Source organism: Gouania willdenowi, chromosome 13, assembly GCF_900634775.1.
Source record: "Gouania willdenowi chromosome 13, fGouWil2.1, whole genome shotgun sequence".
Lineage (NCBI taxonomy): Eukaryota > Metazoa > Chordata > Actinopteri > Blenniiformes > Gobiesocidae > Gouania > Gouania willdenowi.
In genome coordinates this window covers 1887700-1915604 of record NC_041056.1, presented here as the reverse complement: position 1 = coordinate 1915604, position 27905 = coordinate 1887700, and the positions used below count along the sequence as shown (strand labels likewise).

At 33.4% G+C, this 27905-nt stretch overlaps 2 protein-coding genes and 3 non-coding genes across 5 annotated transcripts; 1 reads left to right on the top strand and 4 right to left on the bottom strand.

Moving 5' to 3' along the window:
- Nucleotides 1–13064: 13064 nt before the first annotated feature.
- On the top strand, nt 13065–17440 carry kctd14 (potassium channel tetramerization domain containing 14). Its single transcript, XM_028464727.1, has 4 exons — nt 13065–13187; nt 14396–14620; nt 14868–15002; nt 16323–17440. The coding sequence occupies exons 1-4, from the start codon at nt 13137–13139 to the stop codon at nt 16632–16634; spliced, it is 723 nt and encodes a 240-aa protein (XP_028320528.1). The 5' UTR covers nt 13065–13136; the 3' UTR covers nt 16635–17440.
- An 844-nt stretch (nt 17441–18284) lies between these two features.
- Nucleotides 18285–27611, bottom strand: rps3 (ribosomal protein S3). Its single transcript, XM_028464725.1, has 7 exons — nt 27513–27611; nt 25945–26075; nt 25773–25866; nt 23297–23391; nt 21471–21658; nt 20421–20624; nt 18285–18352 (listed from the first exon to the last, which is right to left on the bottom strand). Exons 1-6 carry the CDS (start codon nt 27540–27542, stop codon nt 20425–20427), a joined length of 738 nt encoding a protein of 245 aa, XP_028320526.1. The 5' UTR covers nt 27543–27611; the 3' UTR covers nt 18285–18352; nt 20421–20424.
- On the bottom strand, nt 18427–18571 carry LOC114475101 (small nucleolar RNA SNORD15). The gene has a single exon (XR_003675432.1). It is a non-coding gene; the product is annotated as a small nucleolar RNA SNORD15 (small nucleolar RNA).
- Nucleotides 21773–21917, bottom strand: LOC114475099 (small nucleolar RNA SNORD15). The gene has a single exon (XR_003675430.1). It is a non-coding gene; the product is annotated as a small nucleolar RNA SNORD15 (small nucleolar RNA).
- LOC114475100 (small nucleolar RNA SNORD15) lies at nt 23483–23631 on the bottom strand. Its single transcript, XR_003675431.1, has one exon. It is a non-coding gene; the product is annotated as a small nucleolar RNA SNORD15 (small nucleolar RNA).
- Nucleotides 27612–27905: the final 294 nt, after the last annotated feature.

Sequence of the window (27905 nt, the reverse complement as noted above, 5' to 3'; positions counted from 1 at the left end):
TCGCAATTTTTCTTCGTCATTTTTATGCCCTACTATAGCCTTATCTCCATTTTTTGGCGTTTGAATTTTTTTCGCCCTTTTTATGCCATACTTTAGCCTGACCTCCATTTTTTTGCATTTGAAATTTTTTCATCATTTTTAATGCCTTACTATAGCCTTACCTTTGTTTTTTGTGTTCAAAATTATTTTGCCTTTTTTAATGCCTTTCTATAGCCTTACCTTCGTTTCTTGGCCATAAAATTTTTTCGCCATTTTTTATGCCTTACTATAGCCTTACCTCCATATTTTGGAGTTTGAAATTTTTTCGCCATTTTTTATGCTTTTCTATAGCCTTACCTTTGTTTTTTGGCCATAAATTTTTTTTGCCTTACTATAGCCTTACCTTTATTTTTTGCCTTTTTTTATGACTTTCTATAGCCTTACCGCCATTTTTTTTGCACTTGAAATTTTTTCGCCCTTTTTTATGCCTTACCTCCAATTGGTTGGCTTTTGAAAATTTTTCGCAAATTTTTTCGCCTTACTATAGCCTTACCTCCATTTTTTGGCGTTTGAAATTTTTTCGCCATTTTTTATGCTTTTCTATAGCCTTACCTTTGTTTTTTGGCCATAAATTTTTTTTGCCTTACTATAGCCTTACCTTTATTTTTTGCCTTTTTTTATGACTTTCTATAGCCTTACCGCCATTTTTTTTGCACTTGAAATTTTTTCGCCCTTTTTTATGCCTTACCTCCAATTGGTTGGCTTTTGAAAATTTTTCGCAAATTTTTTCGCCTTACTATAGCCTTATCTCCATTTTTTGGCGTTTGAATTTTTTTCGCCCTTTTTATGCCATACTTTAGCCTGACCTCCATTTTTTTGCATTTGAAATTTTTTCATCATTTTTAATGCCTTACTATAGCCTTACCTTTGTTTTTTGTGTTCAAAATTATTTTGCCTTTTTTAATGCCTTTCTATAGCCTTACCTTCGTTTCTTGGCCATAAAATTTTTTCGCCATTTTTTATGCCTTACTATAGCCTTACCTCCATATTTTGGAGTTTGAAATTTTTTCGCCATTTTTTATGCTTTTCTATAGCCTTACCTTTGTTTTTTGGCCATAAATTTTTTTTGCCTTACTATAGCCTTACCTTTATTTTTTGCCTTTTTTTATGACTTTCTATAGCCTTACCGCCATTTTTTTTGCACTTGAAATTTTTTCGCCCTTTTTTATGCCTTACCTCCAATTGGTTGGCTTTTGAAAATTTTTCGCAAATTTTTTTGCCTTACTATAGCCTTACCTCCATTTTTTGGCTTTTAAATTTATTTTTTTTGCTTTACTATAGCCATAACATCACTTTTTTGGCGTTTAAAAATTTTTCGCCCTTTTTCATGCCATAATATAGCCTTATCTCCATTTTTTTGCATTTACAACTTTTTCATAATTTTTTATGCCTACTATAGCCTTACCTTCGTTTTTTGGCCATTACATTTTTTTGCCCTTTTTTATGCCTTACTATAGCCTTACCTTTATTTTTTGTGTTAAAAATTCTTTTGCCTTTTTTTATGACTTTCTATAGCCTTACCGCCATTTTTTTGCTTTTGAAATTTTTTCGCAATTTTTTTGCCTTACTATAGCCTTGCCTCCATATTTTGGCGTTTGAAATGTTTTTGCCCTTTTTCATGCCTTACTATAGCCTTAATTCCAATTTTTGGCGTTTAAAATTTTTTCGCCCTTTTTTATGCCTTACCTCCAATTTTTTGCATTTGAAATTTTTTTGCCATTTTTCATGCCTTACTATATAGCCTTATCTCCATTTTTTTGCATTTACAACTTTTTCATAATTTTTTATGCCTACTATAGCCTTACCTTCGTTTTTTGGCCATAAAATTTTTTTGCCCTTTTTTATGCCTTACCTCCACTTTTTGGCCTTTGAATTTTTTCGCCATTTTTTATGCCTTAATAAAGCCATAACTTCATTTTTTTGGAGATTAAAATTTTTTCGCCCTTTTTCATGCCTTACTTTAGCCTTACTTTCGTTTTTTGGTCATAAAATTTTTTCCCCATTTTTTATGCCTTACTATAGCCTTACCTTTGTTTTTTGTGTTCAAAATTCTCTTGCCTTTTTTAATGCCTTTCTATAGCTTTACCTTCATTTCTTGACCATGAAATTTTTTCGCCATTTTTTATGCCTTACTATAGCCTTACCTCCATATTTTGGAGTTTGAAATTTTTTCGCCCTTTTTTATGCTTTACTGTAGCCTTACCTCCACTTTTTGGCCTTTGAATTTTTTCGCTATTTTTTATGCCTTTCTATAGCCTTACCTCCATTTTTTTGCATTTGAAATTTTTTCATCAATTTTAATGCTTTACTATAGCCTTACCTTTATTTTTTGCCTTTTTTTATGACTTTCTATAGCCTTACCGCCATTTTTTTGCACTTGAAATTTTTTCGCCCTTTTTAATGCCTTACCTCCAATTGTTTGGCTTTTGAAATTTTTTCGCAAATTTTTTCGCCTTACTATAGCCTTTCCTTCGTTTTTTGGCCATTAAATTTTTTCGCCATTTTTTATGCCTTACTATAGCCTTACCTCCATTTTTTGGCCTTTAAAATTTTTTTTTGCTTTACTATAGCCATAACATCACTTTTTTGGCATTTAAAATTTTTTCGCCCTTTTCCATACTATAGCCTTATCTCCATTTTTTTGCATTTACAACTTTTTCATAATTTTTTATGCCTACTATAGCCTTACCTTCGTTTTTTGGCCATAAAATTTTTTTGCCCTTTTTTATGCCTTACCTCCAATTTTTTGGCTTTTGAAATTTTTTCGCCATTTTTTATGCCTTACTATAGCCTTACCTTCGTTTTTTGGCCATGAAATTTTTTTGGCATTTTTATGCCTTACTATAGCCTTATCTCCATATTTTGGTGTTTGAAATGTTTTTGCCCTTTTTAATGCCTTACTATAGCCTTAATTCCAATTTTTGGCGTTCAAAATTTTTTCGCCATTTTTTATGCCTTTCTATAGCCTTACCTTCGTTTTTTGGCCATAAATTTTTTTTTGCCTTTTTTATGCCTTAATATAGCCATAACTTCATTTTTTTGGAGATTAAAATTTTTTCGCCCTTTTTTATGCCTTACTATAGCCTTACCTCCATTTTTTGTCCTTTAAAATTTTTTTTTGCTTTACTATAGCCATAACATCACTTTTTTGGCGTTTAAAAATTTTTCGCCCTTTTTCATGCCATACTATAGCCTTACCTCCATTTTTTTGCATTTACAACTTTTTCATAATTTTTTATGCCTTACTATAGCCTTACCTTCGTTTTTTGGCCATTAAATTATTTTGGCATTTTTTATGCCTTACTATAGCCTTACCTCCATATTTTGGCGTTTGAAATGTTTTTGCCCTTTTTCATGCCTTACTATTGCCTTAATTCCAATTTTTGGTGTTCAAAATTTTTTCGCCCTTTTTTATGCCTTATCTCCGATTTTTTGCATTTGAAATTTTTTTGCCATTTTTCATGCCTTACTATAGCCTTATCTCCATTTTTTTGCATATACAACTTTTTCATAATTTTTTATGCCTACTATAGCATTACCTTCGTTTTTTGGCCATAAAATTTTTTTGCCCTTTTTATGCCTTACCTCCACTTTTTGGCCTTTGAATTTTTTCGCCATTTTTTATGCCTTACTGTAGCCTTACCTTCGTTTTTTGGCCATAAATTTTTTTTGCCTTTTTTATGCCTTATTATAGCCATAACTTCATTTTTTTGGAGATTAAAATTTTTTCGCCCTTTTTCATGCCTTACTATAGCCTTACCTTTGTTTTTTGTGTTCAAAATTCTTTTGCCTTTTTTAATGCCTTTCTATAGCCTTACCTTCGTTTCTTGGCCATAAAATTTTTTCGCCATTTTTTATGCCTTACTATAGCCTTACTTCCATATTTTGGAGTTTGAAATTTTTTCGCCATTTTTTATGCTTTTCTATAGCCTTACCTCCATTTTTTTGCATTTGAAATTTTTTCATCAATTTTGATGCCTTACTATAGCCTTACCTTTGTTTTTTGGCCATAAATTTTTTTTGCCATTTTTTTTTGCCTTACTATAGCCTTACCTTTATTTTTTGCCTTTTTTTATGACTTTCTATAGCCTTACCGCCATTTTTTTGCACTTGAAATTTTTTCGCCCTTTTTTATGCCTTACCTCCAATTGGTTGGCTTTTGAAAATTTTTCGCAAATTTTTTCGCCTTACTATAGCCTTACCTCCATTTTTTGGCTTTTAAATTTTTTTTTTTGCTTTACTATAGCCATAACATCACTTTTTTGGCGTTTAAAAATTTTTCGCCCTTTTTCATGCCCTTTTTCATGCCTTATCTCCATTTTTTTGCATTTACAACTTTTTCATAATTTTTTATGCCTACTATAGCCTTACCTTCGTTTTTTGGCCATTAAATTTTTTTGCCCTTTTTTATGCCTTACCTTTATTTTTTGTGTTAAAAATTCTTTTGCCTTTTTTTATGACTTTCTATAGCCTTACCGCCATTTTTTTGCTTTTGAAATTTTTTCGCAATTTTTTTGCCTTACTATAGCCTTGCCTCCATATTTTGGCGTTTGAAATGTTTTTGCCCTTTTTCATGCCTTACTATAGCCTTAATTCCAATTTTTGGCGTTTGAAATTTTTTCACCCTTTTTTATGCCTTACTATAGCCTTACCTTTGTTTTTTGCATCTGAAAAATTTTCAATATTTTTTTTGCCTTACTATAGCCTTACCTCCATTTTTTGGCTTTTAAATTTATTTTTTTGCTTTACTATAGCCATAACATCACTTTTTTGGCGTTTAAAATTTTTTCGCCCTTTTTCATGCCATACTATAGCCTTATCTCCATTTTTTTGCATTTACAACTTTTTCATAATTTTTTATGCCTACTATAGCCTTACCTTCGTTTTTTGGCCATAAAATTTTTTTGCCCTTTTTTATGCCTTACTATAGCCTTACCTCCATATTTTGGTGTTTGAAATGTTTTTGCCCTTTTTAATGCCTTAATATAGCCATAACTTCATTTTTTTGGAGATTAAAATTTTTTCGCCCTTTTTCATGCCTTACTTTAGCCTTACTTTCGTTTTTTGGTCATAAAATTTTTTCCCCATTTTTAATGCCTTACTATAGCCTTACCTTTGTTTTTTGTGTTCAAAATTCTTTTGCCTTTTTTAATGCCTTTCTATAGCCTTACCTTCGTTTCTTGGCCATAAAATTTTTTCGCCATTTTTTATGCCTTACTATAGCCTTACCTCCATATTTTGGAGTTTGAAATTTTTTCGCCATTTTTTATGCTTTTCTATAGCCTTACCTCCATTTTTTTGCATTTGAAATTTTTTCATCAATTTTGATGCCTTACTATAGCCTTACCTTTGTTTTTTGGCCATAAATTTTTTTTGCCATTTTTTTTGCCTTACTATAGCCTTACCTTTATTTTTTGCCTTTTTTTATGACTTTCTATAGCCTTACCGCCATTTTTTTTGCACTTGAAATTTTTTCGCCCTTTTTTATGCCTTACCTCCAATTGGTTGGCTTTTGAAAATTTTTCGCAAATTTTTTCGCCTTACTATAGCCTTACCTCCATTTTTTGGCGTTTGAAATTTTTTCACCCTTTTTTATGCCTTACTATAGCCTTACCTTTGTTTTTTGCATCTGAAAAATTTTCAATATTTTTTTTGCCTTACTATAGCCTTACCTCCATTTTTTGGCTTTTAAATTTATTTTTTTTGCTTTACTATAGCCATAACATCACTTTTTTGGCGTTTAAAAATTTTTCGCCCTTTTTCATGCCATAATATAGCCTTATCTCCATTTTTTTGCATTTACAACTTTTTCATAATTTTTTATGCCTACTATAGCCTTACCTTCGTTTTTTGGCCATTACATTTTTTTGCCCTTTTTTATGCCTTACTATAGCCTTACCTTTATTTTTTGTGTTAAAAATTCTTTTGCCTTTTTTTATGACTTTCTATAGCCTTACCGCCATTTTTTTGCTTTTGAAATTTTTTCGCAATTTTTTTGCCTTACTATAGCCTTGCCTCCATATTTTGGCGTTTGAAATGTTTTTGCCCTTTTTCATGCCTTACTATAGCCTTAATTCCAATTTTTGGCGTTTAAAATTTTTTCGCCCTTTTTTATGCCTTACCTCCAATTTTTTGCATTTGAAATTTTTTTGCCATTTTTCATGCCTTACTATATAGCCTTATCTCCATTTTTTTGCATTTACAACTTTTTCATAATTTTTTATGCCTACTATAGCCTTACCTTCGTTTTTTGGCCATAAAATTTTTTTGCCCTTTTTTATGCCTTACCTCCACCTTTTGGCCTTTGAATTTTTTCGCCATTTTTTATGCCTTAATATAGCCATAACTTCATTTTTTTGGAGATTAAAATTTTTTCGCCCTTTTTCATGCCTTACTTTAGCCTTACTTTCGTTTTTTGGTCATAAAATTTTTTCCCCATTTTTTATGCCTTACTATAGCCTTACCTTTGTTTTTTGTGTTCAAAATTCTCTTGCCTTTTTTAATGCCTTTCTATAGCCTTACCTTCATTTCTTGACCATGAAATTTTTTCGCCATTTTTTATGCCTTACTATAGCCTTACCTCCATATTTTGGAGTTTGAAATTTTTTCGCCCTTTTTTATGCTTTACTGTAGCCTTACCTCCACTTTTTGGCCTTTGAATTTTTTCGCTATTTTTTATGCCTTTCTATAGCCTTACCTCCATTTTTTTGCATTTGAAATTTTTTCATCAATTTTAATGCGTTACTATAGCCTTACCTTTATTTTTTGCCTTTTTTTATGACTTTCTATAGCCTTACCGCCATTTTTTTGCACTTGAAATTTTTTCGCCCTTTTTTATGCCTTACCTCCAATTGTTTGGCTTTTGAAATTTTTTCGCAAATTTTTTCGCCTTACTATAGCCTTTCCTTCGTTTTTTGGCCATTAAATTTTTTCGCCATTTTTTATGCCTTACTATAGCCTTACCTCCATTTTTTGGCCTTTAAAATTTTTTTTTGCTTTACTATAGCCATAACATCACTTTTTTGGCGTTTAAAATTTTTTCGCCCTTTTCCATACTATAGCCTTATCTCCATTTTTTTGCATTTACAACTTTTTCATAATTTTTTATGCCTACTATAGCCTTACCTTCGTTTTTTGGCCATAACATTTTTTTGCCCTTTTTTATGCCTTACCTCCAATTTTTTGGCTTTTGAAATTTTTTCGCCATTTTTTATGCCTTACTATAGCCTTACCTTCGTTTTTTGGCCATGAAATTTTTTTGGCATTTTTATGCCTTACTATAGCCTTACCTCCATATTTTGGTGTTTGAAATGTTTTTGCCCTTTTTAATGCCTTACTATAGCCTTAATTCCAATTTTTGGCGTTCAAAATTTTTTCGCCATTTTTTATGCCTTACTATAGCCTTACCTTCGTTTTTTGGCCATAAATTTTTTTTTGCCTTTTTTATGCCTTAATATAGCCATAACTTCATTTTTTTGGAGATTAAAATTTTTTCGCCCTTTTTTATGCCTTACTATAGCCTTACCTCCATTTTTTGGCCTTTAAAATTTTTTTTTGCTTTACTATAGCCATAACATCACTTTTTTGGCGTTTAAAAATTTTTCGCCCTTTTTCATGCCATACTATAGCCTTACCTCCATTTTTTTGCATTTACAACTTTTTCATAATTTTTTATGCCTTACTATAGCCTTACCTTCGTTTTTTGGCCATTAAATTATTTTGGCATTTTTTATGCCTTACTATAGCCTTACCTCCATATTTTGGCGTTTGAAATGTTTTTGCCCTTTTTCATGCCTTACTATTGCCTTAATTCCAATTTTTGGTGTTCAAAATTTTTTCGCCCTTTTTTATGCCTTATTTCCGATTTTTTGCATTTGAAATTTTTTTGCCATTTTTCATGCCTTACTATAGCCTTATCTCCATTTTTTTGCATATACAACTTTTTCATAATTTTTTATGCCTACTATAGCATTACCTTCGTTTTTTGGCCATAAAATTTTTTTGCCCTTTTTATGCCTTACCTCCACTTTTTGGCCTTTGAATTTTTTCGCCATTTTTTATGCCTTACTGTAGCCTTACCTTCGTTTTTTGGCCATAAATTTTTTTTGCCTTTTTTATGCCTTATTATAGCCATAACTTCATTTTTTTGGAGATTAAAATTTTTTCGCCCTTTTTCATGCCTTACTATAGCCTTACCTTTGTTTTTTGTGTTCAAAATTCTTTTGCCTTTTTTAATGCCTTTCTATAGCCTTACCTTCGTTTCTTGGCCATAAAATTTTTTCGCCATTTTTTATGCTTTTCTATAGCCTTACCTCCATTTTTTTGCATTTGAAATTTTTTCATCAATTTTGATGCCTTACTATAGCCTTACCTTTGTTTTTTGGCCATAAATTTTTTTTGCCATTTTTTTTGCCTTACTATAGCCTTACCTTTATTTTTTGCCTTTTTTTATGACTTTCTATAGCCTTACCGCCATTTTTTTGCACTTGAAATTTTTTCGCCCTTTTTTATGCCTTACCTCCAATTGGTTGGCTTTTGAAAATTTTTCGCAAATTTTTTCGCCTTACTATAGCCTTACCTCCATTTTTTGGCTTTTAAATTTTTTTTTTTGCTTTACTATAGCCATAACATCACTTTTTTGGCGTTTAAAATTTTTTCGCCCTTTTTCATGCCTTATCTCCATTTTTTTGCATTTACAACTTTTTCATAATTTTTTATGCCTACTATAGCCTTACCTTCGTTTTTTGGCCATTAAATTTTTTTGCCCTTTTTTAATGCCTTACCTTTATTTTTTGTGTTAAAAATTCTTTTGCCTTTTTTTATGACTTTCTATAGCCTTACCGCCATTTTTTTGCTTTTGAAATTTTTTCGCAATTTTTTTGCCTTACTATAGCCTTGCCTCCATATTTTGGCGTTTGAAATGTTTTTGCCCTTTTTCATGCCTTACTATAGCCTTAATTCCAATTTTTGGCGTTTGAAATTTTTTCACCCTTTTTTATGCCTTACTATAGCCTTACCTTTGTTTTTTGCATCTGAAAAATTTTCAATATTTTTTTTGCCTTACTATAGCCTTACCTCCATTTTTTGGCTTTTAAATTTATTTTTTTGCTTTACTATAGCCATAACATCACTTTTTTGGCGTTTAAAATTTTTTCGCCCTTTTTCATGCCATACTATAGCCTTATCTCCATTTTTTTGCATTTACAACTTTTTCATAATTTTTTATGCCTACTATAGCCTTACCTTCGTTTTTTGGCCATAAAATTTTTTTGCCCTTTTTTATGCCTTAATATAGCCTTACCTCCATATTTTGGTGTTTGAAATGTTTTTGCCCTTTTTAATGCCTTACTATAGCCTTAATTCCAATTTTTGGAGTTTAAAATTTTTTCGCCCTTTTTTTATGCCTTACCTCCAATTTTTTGGCTTTTGAAATTTTTTCGCAATTTTTTCGCCATTTTTATGCCTTACTATAGCCTTACCTCCGATTTTTTGCATTTGAAATTTTTTCATCATTTTTCATGCCTTATTGTAGCCTTACCTTCGTTTTTTGGCCATAAATTTTTTTTGCCTTTTTTATGCCTTAATATAGCCATAACTTCATTTTTTTGGAGATTAAAATTTTTTCGCCCTTTTTCATGCCTTACTTTCGTTTTTTGGTCATAAAATTTTTTCGCCATTTTTTATGCCTTATAGCCTTACCTCTATTTTTTGGCATTTAAAAATTTTTCGTCCTTTTTTTATGCCTTACCTCCAATTTTTTGGCTTTTGAAATTTTTTCGCAATTTTTTTCGCCATTTTTATGCCATACTATAGCCTTACCTTTGTTTTTTGTGTTCAAATTTCTTTTGCCTTTTTTAATGGCTTTCTATAGCCTTACCTTCGTTTCTTGGCCATAAAATTTTTTCGCCATTTTTTATGCCTTACTATAGCCTTACCTCCACTTTTTGGCCTTTGAATTTTTTCGCTATTTTTTATGCCTTTCTATAGCCTTACCTCCATTTTTTTGCATTTGAAATTTTTTCATCAATTTTAATGCCTCTCTATAGCCTTACCTTTGTTTTTTGGCCATAAATTTTTTTTTGCCATTTTTTATGCCTTACTATAGCCTTACCTTTATGTTTTGTGTTTAAAATTCTTTTGCCTTTTTTTATGACTTTCTATAGCCTTACTGCCATTTTTTTGCATTTGAAATTTTTTCACCCTTTTTTCTGCCTTACTATAGCCTTTCCTTCGTTTTTTGGCCATTACATTTTTTCGCCATTTTTATGCCTTATTATAGCCTTACCTTTGTTTTTTGCATTTGAAAATTTTTCAATATTTTTTTTGCCTTACTATAGCCTTACCTCCATGGAGGTAAAATTTTTTTTTGCTTTACTATAGCCAATAACATCACTTTTTTGGCGTTTAAAATTTTTTCGCCCTTTTTCATGCCTTCCTATAGCCTTACCTCCAATTTTTTGGCGTTTCAAAATTTTTCTCCATTTTTTTTTTTGCCTTACTGTAGCCTTACTGTTATTTTTTGTGTTTTAAATTCTTTTGCCCTTTTTTATGCCTTTCTATAGCTTTACCTCTAATTTTTTGGCTTTTGAATTTCTTTTGCCCTTTTTTATGCCTTACCTCCAATCTTTTGGCTTTCGAAATTTTTTTGCACTTTTTTCGCCATTTTTCTGCCTTACCTTCAATTTTTTGGTTTTTGAAATTTTTTCTCCATTTTTATGCCTTACATCGCCTTACCTCCATTTTTTTGCGTTTGAATTTTTTTCGCCCTTGTTTATGCCTTACTATAGCCTTATCACCGTTTTTTGCAATCCGGAATTTTTTTGCCTTTTTTATGCGTTACTATTGCCTTAACACCAATATTTTGTCATTTTTAAATATTTCACCTTTTTTTTGCCTAACCATAGCTTAATCTCTGTTTTTTGCCATTACAACATTTTTAACCTTCTTTTACGCCTTCCCTCCATTTTTTTGGCGTTTGAAAGTTTTCATGTTATTTTATGCCGTACAATTGCTTTACCTCTGTTTTTTGGTGTTTGAATTCATTCGTACTTATTTTTTTTTACCTAACTTCAACCTTATCTCAATTTTTTGGCATTTAAAAATGTTTCACATTTTTTATGCCACCTTTTATTTAACACACTTAAATTGAGGTAAAATGTTACATTTCTTTTATCTACACATACTAGTTAACAATCAATAAAATGTTTTTTCAGATCAACTTTTCCCACTAACTGTCAGATCTCCCAATGATCATTTTAATATATAAAAATAAATAAATAAATGTGAAAAAAAGAGGTTTAAACTGACAGAAAAAAGGCTCAGACACCCAAACCAAGAACATCAAAACCAATATTTTTATTGATAAGGATGCCTAGCTCAATACATCACAACTGATCAACAACAAAGAAAAACAAAACTGAATTTTTTAATTCCCATCGCTTCTTCTTCATCATCAACACACAACATTGACGATCAAAACTAAAGAGAAAATAAAAACTATAACACTGTAATAAGTCAGAAGTCACTCAAAGGACACATTTTCAGTCATTTGGGAAATCTTCACAGCATGTTTGGATTGCATATATGTAACTTTATTTTTTATACATATTTTACCTCGTGAAAAAAAATTGTGAAACCATGCCTCCGCTTTTTAAAAAAATCTACATTTATGAATCGAACATTTTAGCCAAAATTAAAATTGAGACAAAAAATCTTCAAGTTTACGCTTATCCAAGAGATAGAAAATCAACAGTCTTTCAATGAATATCACTAAAAGAACATTTTATTTTTGTATTTATGTTTAAACGTATTTCATTGTGGTCCATCACTTCAAAAACTTCAGAGAATTTTTTCTCTTCCTTTCAAAATAAATGATATATTGAAATTTATTTCACACCTGATATTTTTAAAACTATATGGGCAAAATATTGGTGTTTTTGGTGTTTGCAATGCGGCCAATTGTAATGTTGCCTTTGCTAAAATAAACAGCAACTTTTAGCAAAAAAACACATTTAACAAAATGTGTAATGTGTCTTTTTCTTATGTTACTTTTGACCAGATTTACAGCAATATTTGTAAAATTTGTGATATTTTTGTTCTCGTATAAGTATAATGTTAATGGGAAATCTAAATGTTACATTTAATATGGAATCAGAACATTATCATAATGAATGAACTCTTGCAGGGTTTTTCACGAATGCACATGCTTTGTTTCACAGTTGTGTTTCAGATTCACAAATGCACACACATTGGTTCGCAAATATATATTTTATGCAAACTTGTAATATAAAATCTGAAATGCACACGCTCTACTTCACAAATATTATTTTGAGGCACACTTTTTTCTCCACACTTTTAAACCAATAGCAGAGCTACTGATATGTGTGCACATGCGCAGTGTTCAAACAAGAGTGTGGAGAAAATTTAAGAAGCCATATGATTGGCTGAAAGCAAACACACCTGATTGGCTGATGAATCTGTCAATCACTTTTATCAGCCAATGGTGACGTTCATTGACCCGTGACGTCAGAACAGTCTCAAAATTCACTGCAGAGATTTCTCTCACAAATACACAGAGGTTTCAGAGCACATTCAGCATTTTGCATCATCTGTGGATTTATATTACAAGTTTGCATAAAATGTATATTTGCGAAACAGATCGTGTGCATTTGTGAATCTGAATCACAACTGTGAAACAAAGCATGCGCGTTCGTGAAAAACCCTGCAAGAGTTCATTCATAATGACACTGTTCTGATTCCATACATTTAAATCTGAATGTTAAATCTAAATCTAAAAGGTGAATTTGCATATTAGCTAAATATTTAGTTTCACCCGTGACATTTAGATTTAACATTTAGATTTAGATTTGGATTTAATATTCAACATTGACATTGTAATTTTACAAGGAAAAATCTGGTCAAAAGTAACGTACAAAAATAAAATAAAGTAAATAAAATAAAGTAAATAGAATAAATAAATAAAGAGGAACAATGAACTGGAGGAATTCCTTCACCAGTTAGGTCCGGGTTAAGCCCCGCCCCCTCTCCTCACCTGCTGAGTTTGTGAATGAAAAACGTGGAACTTTTAGTGAAACGGGATGAGTTTACCGGAGAGAAAACACAGCAAACAACCTGCGGGAGGAATCCCGGTGAGTTTAAAAAAAAAACGTTTTCCGGGTCAGACTGTGAACGTGTGCACGTGAAGGCGTGAACGGAACAAGCAAAAGCTTCATGTTTTACACTCTAACGCTAAAAAAAGCTCCACGTTTTTATGAGTTTGAATGTTCTGTGGCACACTTTCAGCTTCAGATAGATATAAAACACAGAATTTGTGCGTTTTTTTCCTAGAGAAACAGCGCAGGTGCCTAGAGGTGTTCCAGTTCAACTGGTGACCGTTTTAACTGGTGACCAGCGTCATTTGAGACGTTTTGTAAACGCTGCTCACTGTGTATGTTTGTGACTGAATTAAAGCAGATTCTCTGCTAAAATAAATGATTAAGAAAAGAGTAAAACACTTTTATGAACACAGTTTGTTAGAGATGAAAAACTTTCTAACTAATTCTGTGTCGATGAATTAAAAATAAAGGATCTATTCTATAGATTCTACCAGTTACACTGTGAAAGATGTGATCAGGTTAAATATGACTAATCAATACACTGTCACCATATGTCATTAATTACAGCAATTAACATGTGGTGTCCATTCAATTTAATTTAGAAAGTGTCTTTTATGAACGGTTATGGACACAACCTCCTATTGATATAGTTACCAAAGTACACGTACATAGTGTTTTAGGGTTAGGATTAGGTTAAAGGTTAGGATTAGGTTAAAGATTAGGATTAAGATTAGGTTAAAGGTTAGGATTAGGTTAAAGGTTAGGATTAAGATTAGGTTAAGGGTTAGGATTAGGTTATAACCCAATATCGCAACAATTTTTAGGGTTAGGGTAAAGGTTTAGTCTTAGTCACGTGACCTAAACTGGCCAAATAGGGGCGCTGCGTACGGATTGAATGTCGGTATATTGATACGCAACCATACGGATAGCCACTGCCTATAATTTAACTTAATAGTTTATACATATTTAATCAGATTGATTGATTGATAGCTGACCAAAGGCTTTAATTAAATATGATACAGTAATCATTGATATATGGACATTGGATATTCCTACACAGGAGTTTTTTTAAATTAATTGGGGTCGTAATAAAAAGTTGCATTTCTTTGTTTATTTTGCATTCACTAAATTAAAATAAAGCATTTTGGAAAAAAAAAATTGTATGTTTTTTAATATATTTCCATTTAAAGTTGTTTATTGAACATTTAGATCAGTTTTGTTTTGATCTTTTCCTCCCTCAGGGTTCGTCTGTGGTGCAGATCAACGTTGGAGGTCATCTGTTCTACACCACCTACTCCACCCTCAGGAAACATCCAGAGTCTAAACTAGCAGAGCTGCTCAGTGGAAGCGGGCGGATGTTCTCAGATAGACAGGGAAACGTGTTCATAGACAGAGACGCGTCGCATTTTGGAGCCGTTCTGGAGTTCCTGAGATCAGAGGAACTTCCCACAGAGAACATCCCACAGGTCGGAACGTTTCACCAGCTTTAAAGATGAAAGAATAATAAGGAATATGAAACGGCCGCAGAACAATCATGATCATGTTTGTACATTTAGAAACAGATCTATTATTTATATATATATATATTTATATAAAGAAGGCAGGAACAGAGCTATTGTTTATATATGTTTAAAAAAAAAAAAAGATATATCTGTAAAAGACTGAACGTGTGTGTGTGTGCGCGTGCGTGTACGTGTGTGTGTTTCTCTACAGGTTTATAAAGAAGCCCTTCACTACAACATCAAAGCTCTGATCAAAGCGTTGGAGGAAACTCCTCAGATGTTTGGGGAAATGGTCGGAAGACAACATTTCATCTCTAAGGTTCCAAACTACAGAGAAAACATCGAGGTCAGCAATTTATCAATAATCGATCGATGTTTAGATCAATACAGGGAACGGAAAATAAGGAAAACAATCGTTAGGATTCAGGTTCTGATGGTCAAAATTGTGTTTCTATCAATAGTTCCCAAACTGAGGGGCGGGCTGTGTAACATAAAAGATACATTTATATCCTTTTAAAACTTTTATATTGTTCTAAAATACATGATTGCACATTTTCTGTACATTTTTAAGAGTTCTAAAGAAAAGTCACTATTTCTATCCTGTTTGTTGCCATGGTGTGGGGGAGGGGTATATATACATATACATACTAGAGATGGGCAACAGTGGTTTTTCACTGATCTGTGCTATTGTTGGAAACATTAAAAACAAATATGGATTAGTTTTCCTTATTTGGCACAGAAGTTGTTTTTGTGGAACACATATACATACAGTGTGTGTGTGTATAGTATCAGTTAGAATCGTAAATTGAAAATCACGTGGTATGTGTGTGTGTGTGTGTATATATATTAGATGTGGTTTAGGTTTTTAAACCTAAGGCGATGTTTTACTTCCTACTATTGATCACATAATTGTAGTAATTAAAGCTTTACTTTGTGTTCATTAACTGGTCACTCGCTCTTTAAAATGTGTTGCCTGAACATGTTATTATTGAAACCTGACTTGTTGCCATAGTTAAATATGATTGATCACATCGATTTGACTCAATTAAAGAAAAAAAAAACAACTAACTAATTACTTTGTAATTAATTTCTCATTTAATCTATATTAATGGCCAAACAATATTTGACGAGAGAAGTTTTCAATGTTGAACTTAAATGAATTTTTCTATATGACTGAATCAATGAAAAACAATAAATCAGCTTAAACAATAAAATTGTTCATTTTAAATATTGCTTTCTATAGATATATTGCCACTTTTAAACATTTCTCATTTTCTATCTCTATAAAAGTAAGAGTATATAAACTACATATTAAAGGTGGCACAACATATATTATATTTATATACTGTATATATATTAAAACACAAGATCAAGATGTATAATCAGGATTACGAGCAGCTTCGTGGGGGTAGTTGTCAGTTATAAAAAAAACAAAGCACATGGTTTCCTAAACACCAGATTGTGCTTAATTATTTCTTTATATTCCTTTTGAGATATAAATTTAAAAAATGCTAATTTTTTCTGTTTAACAATATTGTACCACAAGCTCGTTATTGTACCGTAAAGTCAGCATCCCACTCTTTAATATATATACTGTGTATATATATATATATATATATATATACACCTCTCTGACCTGATGTACTGAGGGTCGTTTCCTCCTCAGGTTCTGATCCGTATCGGTCGGGCTGAGGCGGTGGGCGTGCGTCGCTCTACCATCCTGGTGTGTGTGCTGCAGACAGACGAGGACCTGGAGGCGTACGAGACGGCCCTACAGGGTCTGCAGACCCACAGAGGGTCCGTGGTGACGTTTGGGCCCTGGAAGACGGAGCTGTGTGTGAAGGACCTGCTGGACTGTGTGAGGACGGACATCCAGAAACAAGGCTACACAGTAAACATCGAACCTCACGTGGTGGAGAAGAGCTTCCTGCAGAAGAGCTACGACTTCTTCTATAAACTCACCTTCACCTGGTGGTGAAACATGTCTTTGATCTCAGTGGAGAACCACATTATTTTAACCTAATTATACGCTTTGTTTCCCATTATGATCAGGTATTAAGGTTGTTGATATTTTTCAGTGAATTTCAGAATAAAGGTATTTTCAATTGTAAATCAGGAAATCTGACCCAGGTTTAAAGAAATACTTCCTTTGGTTCTCAGGAGGATTTTCAGCTTTGTTTCCTTTTTAGAAAAACCCACAACATTAAACATAAGCCCCTCATAGTCAGTTTGACAGTTTCCAACACAAACCCTCAGCTATGCTATTTCCTTAACCTAGGGCAGACACTGGGGGCCCAGGGGCCACATTTGGCCCTTGGTCTAATTTTGTGCAGCTCCCAAAACAAATTTGCAAAAATTGTATTTCAAAAAGTTGGAATTCCAACATAACGACACAATTACTCCCAAAACACCCAGACAGCAAAACGCATAAAGAACACAAGAAAATTCAAAAAAATGACATACAACCATGTAAACAAATAACTATGAAAACTCAAAACTACAACACTTTACAGAATAGCTCCAAAGACAAAACATCAACATGACAAATTACAACACAAAAATAATAAACGTAAACACAACCCCCCCCCCATTAACGTTCAGATCAATTATTAATCTCATGCAGACAAATGTTGATAATGTGGCCCTCTGAGTCGATACAATCACATTTTGTGGCCCCCGCTGTCAGTCGTCCATCCCTGACCTTGGGTGACCATATTTTTATTTCCAAAAAAAAAAAAAACACTTGTGCCAACCTCGGCAAACTGGGAAAGTACTCGTTTCTCACCTTGAAACAGCAAAAATACACTTCTAAATAAATAGGTTATTGTCAATAAGGTTTAAAAATGTATTTGTATCTTTCAACAAACCTAAAAAATGTGAAATCAGTGGTGAATCAAAGCAATCACCTTTATTATACATTATAACAATCTATCCTTGAAAAACCTTAAAATATTCATTAAATATACATTTAAATTTAATCTGTCTCCTGGACTTATAACTGTCAAAACAAAGCAGCATCGTTAATGATTCTGTCACATGTGAATAAAGTTATTTTAATCAACATATTGTCATCACATAAAGCAATTAGCAGTTACAGCTGTTTAAATTAACGTGTTCCACTTAAATGTGTTCAGGCTCCCTGAGAAACCCCGACAATTTCAATAATTTTGTCAAATATTAGGACATGACATATGATCACCTTATTTAACTGATCCAGATACAACTACAGATTAATTAATCCTGAATGCTTCAATCCTAGAGATAATGAGCTGTAACTTTAAATGTGTTTGAAATGCTAACTATTTTTATCATGTGTATTACACACATATATATAATGTTATATATTATATATAGTGTGTGTGTGTGTGTGTGTGGTCCCTGGGCAGGAAGTTATAAAGTCAGATGAGAATTAGCTTTCTAGCTAACTCTGGTTCAACAGTTTTGTTTTGCATGGCTGTCATAAACTAATAAATATAACTGGTGTTTCTTTGACAGAAATTCTACAATAAAATAACTATATAATTTGTGGATACATAAACATTTAAAATCCTGTTTGATCATTCAGCTACAGATGTTCGTTCTCTCTGCAGCTCACTGATGTATGGTTTACATACCAACAACACAGGCGTGGATTTTACGTGTTTTATTGGTTTTTATACACAAAAGTCACAGGATTTCTCCTCCACGTTGGGAAACCTGAAAAAAAAAAAACAAAACAGATTTACTCTCCTCATCACGTCTCTAATCAATGATTACACTTTAATCTAAATGCTTCTCAGACAAATGCCTCGATGTCTTCAACCAAAAGCTTTTCTCTGATTGGACGAACCGGAGCAGACGCACAGAACGCGAGTCTGAACCAGCGACCAATCAGAGGGGAGGCTTTTCCGACTCGTCATCGTGTCATCACAGAAGGGAGAAAGTAGACAAATGATATATCACACATTCCTAATTATCACTAGTGTGGAATTATTCACTCATGACAGTAAACTAGACCATCCTAAGTCAATCTACAGCAGTAATTCTTCTCTAAACCAGTAGAAAATGCTGTGAACACCTGATTATTCATGAAAAAAAAAATACCACCATATACCGTGAAAACGTTAGAATTTTGAAAAATACCGTGATATACATTTTTGGTCATATCGCCCAGCTCTAGCGAGACGTGTGTGTGAAAAGGTATGAGTGTGTTCTTTAAGCCAACATTAGTATCAGGAAGTAATCAAAGTTTTACTTTTCCAACACTTCTGTTTAATAACATGTTCTTATTGACAGCTGAACAGTAATTCTGATTTACTTCCAAAATATTTGTGAGCTTTAAACTAAAAAAATGTAACTTTGGGTTTGTTTTTAGTGTGATTTACTTCCTTTGATTTTTCACTGAAGATATTTAACTCATTAGTATTTAATCTAATAACTAATTATGCAGAGGACGTTTTAAGATATTCATTAATTACACAATATTTTTAAAGAATGTTTTGACCTCGTAGATTATTTTGAACTAGGGATGTAACGATTCACTCAACTCCTGATACGATTCGATTCACGATACGATTCTCTCACGATTTATTTTACAAAATGGGACTGTAGACAAATTTTTTTTTTGGGAAAAATACTAGAAAATACTGTATTTTCCTTTTATTTTTCATTGTCAAAAGAATTCCTTGATAAACAATTCAAAACAATGCAATTTAACTAAAAATAAATCTTGAATGAAATAAATAAAGGAATAATACAAATGAAAATGAAGCCTATTAATTTAAATTCTGTTCTATAATAAACAATGCAAAACTGCATAATAGTTCTTTTTCTTTTAAAAGTGCAACTGAAAATGTATTTTGTGCCTTAACAATTGGACTTTAAAAAAAAAAAAAACCGTGATTACACTGATTTACGTCATATTTGTTTGGACCAGCAGAGGGCGCTGGTAACAGTGGTCGGTTGGCATGCAGATATCTTTCAGTGAAGAAGAGAAGCTATGCTAGCAGACAGAGCTAATAGAAAAACGTGACTTTTACAGATATTCAAGTAATATTACAGATATTCTTTCGGTGCTAAAGGGGTAAGGAATCATTTATTAACATATTTAAGAGTAGAAGGCAGCCAGAAAGAAAGTATTAGCAGACTCTGCCCGCCGCCTACACTTGTGGATAGCGTTAAAAAAAGTACTGCGATTCAATTTTCAGAAAATCGATATCAACCGTGATATTTATGAATCGATTTTTAACTGCCTTACGATTAATCGTTACATCCCTATTTTGAGCCATTTGACCGAGTCAATGGCCACAGTTACATGTTTTTTAAATTCAGAATTAGTTATTACAAATTAAATCATTCGCATTTACATGGAACTATTTCTGAATTGAGGTTTTTTTTTTTAACGCGGAAAACAGGTTTATTCAGCTTTGTTCAGAACGACTGGAATTAACTTAAAGCGGAATTAAACGTTTCTAATATCAAGTAATTATTTCATCCGGAATAAAAATTGGAATAAACCTTCCACCTAATTTGGATTTAAGCTTAATTTATAATTACATTTGCATTAAAAATTAAGTGTTTAAGTTTTATTCTGAATTAAAGCACCCATGTAAACGTGGCCAATGAGGAAACCAGTGGTTAACATCTATAAACCATCACATCAGATAAAGATGATTAACTAACTTAAGAAACATAACTGTTTAATCTTTATGGGATTCCTAACTTTTTCAGAATAACTTTAATAAACTTCTCAGTTTTAACACAGATGAATGAATGAATGTCTCACCCTTCTATGCGGTGGGCACGGGCGCCCCCTGGGGCATGACGGGCACCTCGGGCTTAGCCCCCTTCTGCTCAGACATGGGCGTGGTGGGCAACGGCTCGTCCTTGGGCTCCACGATGCTGACGTGGTCGGGTAGAGGCTTCTTGGGGCCGATCTTACCGGTGGGGTCCCAGGGCAACATGATCTTCACCTTTATGCCCAGCACACCTACACACAGAGGGGGAGGAGCTTACAGCAGGGACTTGTTTTCTGTAGTGTCTGGTTCGTGAATGTGGTTCTTTTGTTTGTATGAAATGAATTAACGTGTGTATTGTGTGATATTATGAACTGTTTGTTTTTGTGTATGTTTACTGTCTTATTTTGTATATAAACCCATGTGATCCCGGCTCCATTTGGGACAACAGATGGAAATTAGCCACTAGCGACAATCTGGCACGTTTACATTCATGTATATTTTATTCATGCATGTCCATTAACAATCAAATAAATACAATAACATTTTAAGAATCACTTCTTTATCACATTTATCTTTATTTTACGTCTACAACTTAAATCTACCTTTGAAATGTAACTTTACATTACTCTTATTTTGACACATTTGTTTTTTTTGGGTTGTGTTTGAAACTTTGTTTTGTTTGTTGCAAATGTATTAACATTTTATTTAATTTGTCTTGTTAGTTTTATAATGTTTTCTCTTTATTTTGTTTGTTGTGTTTTTATTTATTAAATTGTTTGTAAGTTCATTATTTATTTTGTTTCCTCACAGGAGTTGAAAACCAATATTTACTGAAAAAATTGAAACATATCTTTAAAAACTAAATTTCAAAGAATGAATGTCAAAAAACTTAGATTAAGGCCCTATAACATGAACAAGATGAGCCAATAATTCATCATTTTATGTTGAAACTCTTGTAAAACAGATGATTTTAATTTGAAGGCTTTTGATAAATTAAACTTAAATAAATAAATGCTTCATAGCTACATTAAATTTTTAGATTGAGAGCTCTAACTAACATAATGCTTTGTTCTAAGTCCATTCCTTATGGTTCTCACCCTGCCTCAGCAGCACATGGCGGACCGCCGTGTCCACGTAGTAGTTGACGGGGTCTCCGCTGTGGATCATCAGACCGTCCACAAACTTCATAGACTTTGCCCTCTGACCTCGCAGTTTACCAGACACGACCACCTCGCAGCCTTTAGCGCCGCTCTCCATGATGAACCTCAGCACGCCATAGCACGCCCTGAAAGGAGGAAACACCCGTTAAATGAACAGGAAGTGACGCTGTGCAGACCTGATTTTGTACACTGTATTATTTCATCATGACAGGTGGGGCACGACAAACATTAATCTAAATGCTTCTCAGACAAATGCCTCGATGTCTTCAACCAAAAGCTTCTCTTTGATTGGACGACCCAGAGCAGACCCACAGAACGCGAGTCTGAACCAGCGACCTATCAGAGGGGAAGCTTTTCCGACTCGTCATCGTGTCATCACAGAAGGGAGAAAGTAGAAATTCACCTGGTTTAGTTGGTTTACATCAGTCAGGGATGTTGGCGTGTGAACAGTTACATTTTAGGCATGGGCCGATAATCAATAAATCAATTAACCAGACGATAAATAAAATTAACTGAAGTTTGCCGGTCTCGGTATATTGCCATATTCGTGCATATTTGGCGGCGCGCCTGTGGTCTGCAGAGGCTAATGTTAGCAATGGTAAATAAACAGGAGATACAGTAACAGTCAGTTCTAATAATTTATCAGTGAACCTGCAGCGTAAATACGTATACCACCGCCAGGCAATCTTAGATTTAGATAAATCAGTAGCTTCGGATTGCTGGCATTGTTTACAAAGGTTCTAACTGGATTGGAAGTGTTACCTGCTGAGGAATGCACAACTATATACCTCTGTGCCTCAATATTTAATATTTATTGCAAGTGCAATTTTGTTTTTTGAGAGACTTGATAAACCATTTCATTTATTGCTTTGGTTGTGTGTGGTTTTACATTTGAGGCGTTTTTTTTCTAAACAGAGACTGGGTCTATTATATTGTTTTTGTTTTTATTTTAATTGTTTGTTTTATTTGAAATATTTAAAAGTTCTTGACATTCAAATTACAATGGTAAAAAATACTAATGAGAAATACAAGTTGAAAGGGTGTACTTTCATCATTGTGATATCGTTACGTTTGTGGTTAATTTGGTCTAAAAAATGTCGACAATATTGTTTATCAGCAATAATTTGTGGGACAATATATCGTCCAGCCAAATCTGATATTGGCCCAGGCCTATTTCAATTTGATGTTAATCTCCTCAAAGTCCTAGTCTGAATTAAGCTGCTGGAGGTGAAACTACTAGAAACGGGTAAAAACCCTGATGAAAATGGAACTGGGGTCCAATAAGCACAACTTCATGCAGGGTTCCCACACTTTTTCCCCACAATGATTTTCAACATTTTCTGAACCTTTTCTTGGATTTCCTGACCGTAGGGATCCTGTTCATTTATAACTCAGATTCTGACAGGGAATTAGTAACAATGTGAGAAATTAGTGAAAAAAAAAGTTGTCTGCTCAGGCTAACATTTAGAGCTCATTTACCCACGTCTATGCGTGGCAACGACAACGTCTGTGAAAACAGGAGCACAAATACCAAAGGCCCACAGCTTCCTCCAGTTCCAGTAGGTTTTTACTGTTTTAAATACAGTGTGCGTTTCACCTCCAGCAGCTCAATTCAAACTACCTCCACCTGAGGAACATTTACAGACTCAGGAGAACCAGATGTATCCACTGACACCAGGAACGCCCCAATCAGAGATAAAAGCTCCTCAAACATTCTACATTATTGTTTAATATTACCAACATGCTATGTTGACGTGTCTCACCTTCTCACAGCCAGTCCTCCCAGCAGCTTGTAACGCAGAGACTCAGCCTGAGCAATAGCACACAGACCACGAGTGGCCACCTTCTCTGCATACAGCTGATGGACAGACGGGGGAGGGGAGGGGGGAGGTTGATTGAACAGGTCAGTGCATGTCACAGCTCAGTAAACTCTGCAGCTCTGCTTCCATCCTTCTCAGACAAATGCCTCTTTGTCTTCAGGTGTAAAGGACTCTCTGCTCTGAGGGACTGAAACACATGCACAGAACGTGCACGAGCTCCAGAACCCTCAGAAGCAGAGCGAGTCCTGCTCCGTCTCGTCATCGTATCATCACCGAAGGAGAAGTTTCAACAACAGGGCCCGGTTTCTCAAAAGGTTTAATCCAGATTAGTTAATCCTTTACTTCATCATGTCATCCATTTTACATTTCAGCCCTTATTCAAAGCAACATCTGATTGGATCAATCTGATCCAGATAAACTTTTCAGCATCACCAAATCTAGATAACTTGAGCTCATCTTTGTTTGATGAAGGGGCTTCAAGCCTTCGTAGACCCTGACCAACCTCCTGCATTCTGTTAGAACCAGAACCAAGGAACGCAATAGTTACTAAAAAACAGTGATGACATTGCTTTATTATTTTGTTTTATCATTGCATGCATCACTAAAAAAAATCTAAAAACAAAACATTTTGATTGTGATTAATAAACAGCAATTAGTGACAAAATTATTTTAAGACATTAAACTTTCTACTGATGATGAAACAAATGTCACTAAGGTTTAGAGACACACAAAGGCATTAATAAACAATAAATAAAAGTTATATTTTCCAATGATTTCTGAATAGTTTTACCTCATTCAGCTTAGTTTTGTATATCTACACTTTTAATAGCGGTGTCCCGATCTAATATTGATATCGGATATTGTTCCGATATCAGCCAGAAAACAAATATCGGATTTTATCGGACTGCATCTAAAACCTCCAATATATATTATGTTAATTCAATTGTAGAATACTGTAAATATGTTGAAGGTTAAGATTTATGTAACCAATAGGTTAATAATAAATAAGTCAGTTTTTCTCATCCCTACTGTTACTCACTATTATTCTCTGAGTAACATCACATGATCAAGCCTTTTCTAAGATTCCACATTACAAAATAAGTCATAAAAGTATGTATGATTCGTGCTGATATTGTGTTGGATCATTATCGGTATCGGAAATTAAAAAGTTGTATCAGGAACCCCTAATTTTAATTGCTTTAATGATTTAACAAACAGGGCACACATCGATACACATCAAAGCAAACTTTAGAGAAGGGCAAATGTGGTAAAAACTTCAGTTTTTCTTCTGAATTTAGACATTTTGTCTAAAATCATTTTTTCTTCATTTTTAGAAATAAACAACATTTTCTCCATTATTTTAACAATTTTGTACTTTTGAATTTCTAAGATTTTCTCAATTTTGACATTTTTTTCAGCAATGTGATAGCGTCGCTGAAAAAACTGCAGTTTATTAAAACAATGACAATTTAAACCACAGTATTCAATTTGAATTGTGAAATAAAACTACCCTGTAATTCTATATCGGTATATTCAATAATTACATTTTCTTATTTATCAACGCCGCCTCCTACATTAAAAATCAGAACAAAACCGGCGGTTGACTGCATTCCTCTGTGTGTTGTAGGTCTATACTGTTATAAACAAATACAATTTACACCTTCTGAATAAAGAGGATATCTATAGTAAGGGTGAAAAAAATAATGATTTTACGATATATTGCGATTTTTGGGTGTTGGTTTTAAAAATTGATTTTTCTTCCAAGAATCAATTTTTTTAATTATTTTTCAGGATATTTAATCACAATTACTCGTGGATGACCACTGTGTGACGGTCCGATAAATCATTAATAGGTGATTGCACAAAGACTAGCAGCAGCTGTGACTGTGACAAAGGCATGCCCAGAATTAAACCTGAACATGTGCAATTTAAATCTAAAGTATGGGCATATTTTAGGGTTCGCTCGATTCCAAGGCGAACAGATTTGGGCAAAAAAAATTGCGATAATAGTCACTGTAGAATCGTAATACTTGTAAAATCAGAACCGCAATTTAAATCAAATCGTGACAAAACGATGTCATCTCAGCTCTAATCTATAGGCTATACTGAATGATCTCAATATAAGATTTGATACACTTTTAAAGTTTGATTACATTTTAGGACTGAAATCCACTTTTCTGATGGATCCGTTGAATCTAGATTTTTAGGATCAATCTGACTAAAAAGTTCTGAAAAACACAAATTAAAGGTCTGAACCAGATCAAAACCAAGATTGGATTACGTGATCTAATCTAGTTCTGTAATCTGTTTTTACTTTTGAAAAATACATTTCCAAGATTTGATCCAAACCGTCATCCAGAATCTGAACTGATTAGTTTTTTAAAACCGAACCCAGGACCCAGTGTTTGACGAGCCTCACCTCCACGCTGCCCTCGGGGAAGCCGAACCGCTTCTGCACCACGGCGGTCAGCTCTCTGATACGTCGGCCCTTTTCTCCCAAAACATTCTGGGTCCTGAAGGCAACACGACGACTTCAGTGTTAGGGAACAAAGTTAAACCTTATAAACTAGTGAATCTAAGTGAAGGCTCACCTCGTGGCCAGGATGATGATCTCAGTCCTGGTTGGGGTCACCCGTACCTCCACACCTGAGTATCCGTCCTCAGCCAGCTCACGAGTCAGGAACTCGTTCAGCTCGGCCTTGAAGATCCCGTCTGAGACGAACTGAGGAGAACAAACAGAACTTAGAGTCAGCTGAGAGAAGGTGTTTTAGGGTGTGTAGGGTTCCTACAGCTTCAGTCGACATCAATACAAAAACACACAAAAAAACAGACAAATAATTAAAATCACCCCAAAACACAACGACAAAAAATAGCCAGAAATCTATGAAACAATTTAAGTACAAAAAATAACAATCTTAGTTGGACAGGCAGTTAACAAGTCCCTCTGCAACCACGTCACCGTTTTGTAGTTGATTTCATTGTTGCAACTTTACAGTAAATTACATAAAAATTAATGTTACCACTTATTTTTGTATAATTTACATTTTTCTCTTCATTTTTACACATTTAACATGGCAAATTCCTCCTTTAAAAATACATATACAAAAAAAACTATTTTAGCGTAATTCCTGGGTTAGGGTTAAAATAAAACTGAAGGAACTATAAGTAGTAGGACACGGTCCCGTGACGGAACTATAGTGGATTGTCTGAGGTTCGGGTTCGAAAAAAACAGCTTTTATTTAATGCCTTTTAAGACTTTAAGGTTGTTTATCTCTACAACTGGTGATCACGTCACAGAACAACTCGCAGTTTATGTTCCGGACGTCTCAAAATTATACACTTCTTATACACACACTTATGACTGAGGGGAACGTTAGAAAGGTTTGATTAAGTGACTATTAATATTAACCAATTGGTAAACATTTTTAAGAGACTATTTAACCACAAAATAACCATTTTAAATTTAATGAATGAATTTAATACTATGTTGCTGGAAAGTACAGATGATGTCAGTTTGGGACATGCTTTAAAAAAAAAAAAAAAAGTTCAGAAAACCCTTGATTTTATTCATGCTTTTTAAAATAAAAACTAAATTTAAAAAAAGAAAAGATCAGGAACACCGTGACTTTCACTTTGATATCTTCATTAAAACTTAATGACCAACATTTAAATACAACATAACAGCAATGCAAATTAATATACGAGCAACACACTAATTTCTTCAACCACTTAGATTGAGATTTTTAATTATATTGCAACTTAAAAAACAAGTAACAAGACAATTAACGTCAAACTAAAATCAGGAAAGCGCTTGATTTGGGTATGCTAGTGAAGCTAATGCTAACCCGATTACAAACACAGACTAAACAAGTACGTGTTTGACTTCACAAACAAATACTCTTAAAAAAAAAAAAAAAAAAAAAAAAAACTTTAAAACATAAACACGTTTTAATCTAACAGCGGCTCCGCTCAGAGCCATGTTAGCTCCGTCAATGAGGAGGACGGAGGGAAGGTGCCGGATAATCCGCGTCAATCGTCTCATATACCGACACCGACAGAGGCCGAGCGACCATCGAGCTACAGACCAAACTTCCGTCTGTCCGAACACGTCCGTATTTTAACATAAATGTGCTGCTTGTGCTGATAAAGGGGCTCTAACCTTCCTCTTCTTGGAGATCTGCACCGCCATCTTCGACAGGCCGTTAACAGGAAAGGACCCGCGAAGGAAGCGGAAGTGGTTTTATAGTCAAAGTATTACTTCCGGCAAGTGAACCTACAGGGGCTTGATGGTATTTGTAGGCAAGGCAAGGCAAATTTATTTGTATAGCGCATTTCATACTCAAGGCAACTCAATGTGCTTTACATGATAAAACATTCAATTGTTTAAAATCAAAAAGAACATTTAAAATCATCAGTAAAATCAATTAAAATCATCAGTAAAATCAATTAAAATCATCAATAAAAATCAATTAAAATCATCAGTAAAATCAATTAAAATCATCAGTAAAATCATTTAAAATCATCAACAAACACATGACATCATCAACATGAC

What these genes read in the sequence shown, in the direction of transcription:
- kctd14 (XM_028464727.1), top strand. Translation starts at nt 13,137, where the DNA reads ATGAGTTTACCGGAGAGAAAACACAGCAAACAACCTGCGGGAGGAATC. An exon ending in AACCTGCGGGAGGAATCCCG is followed by an intron (nt 13,188 to 14,395) that starts GTGAGTTTAAAA and finishes TTCCTCCCTCAG; the next exon opens with GGTTCGTCTGTGGTGCAGAT. An exon ending in CCACAGAGAACATCCCACAG is followed by an intron (nt 14,621 to 14,867) that starts GTCGGAACGTTT and finishes GTTTCTCTACAG; the next exon opens with GTTTATAAAGAAGCCCTTCA.
- rps3 (XM_028464725.1), bottom strand. Translation starts at nt 27,542, where the DNA reads ATGGCGGTGCAGATCTCCAAGAAGAGGAAG. An exon ending in AGATCTCCAAGAAGAGGAAG is followed by an intron (nt 26,076 to 27,512) that starts GTTAGAGCCCCT and finishes TGTTCTCCTCAG; the next exon opens with TTCGTCTCAGACGGGATCTT. An exon ending in GGAGGACTGGCTGTGAGAAG is followed by an intron (nt 21,659 to 23,296) that starts GTGAGACACGTC and finishes TCCTCCTTTCAG; the next exon opens with GGCGTGCTATGGCGTGCTGA.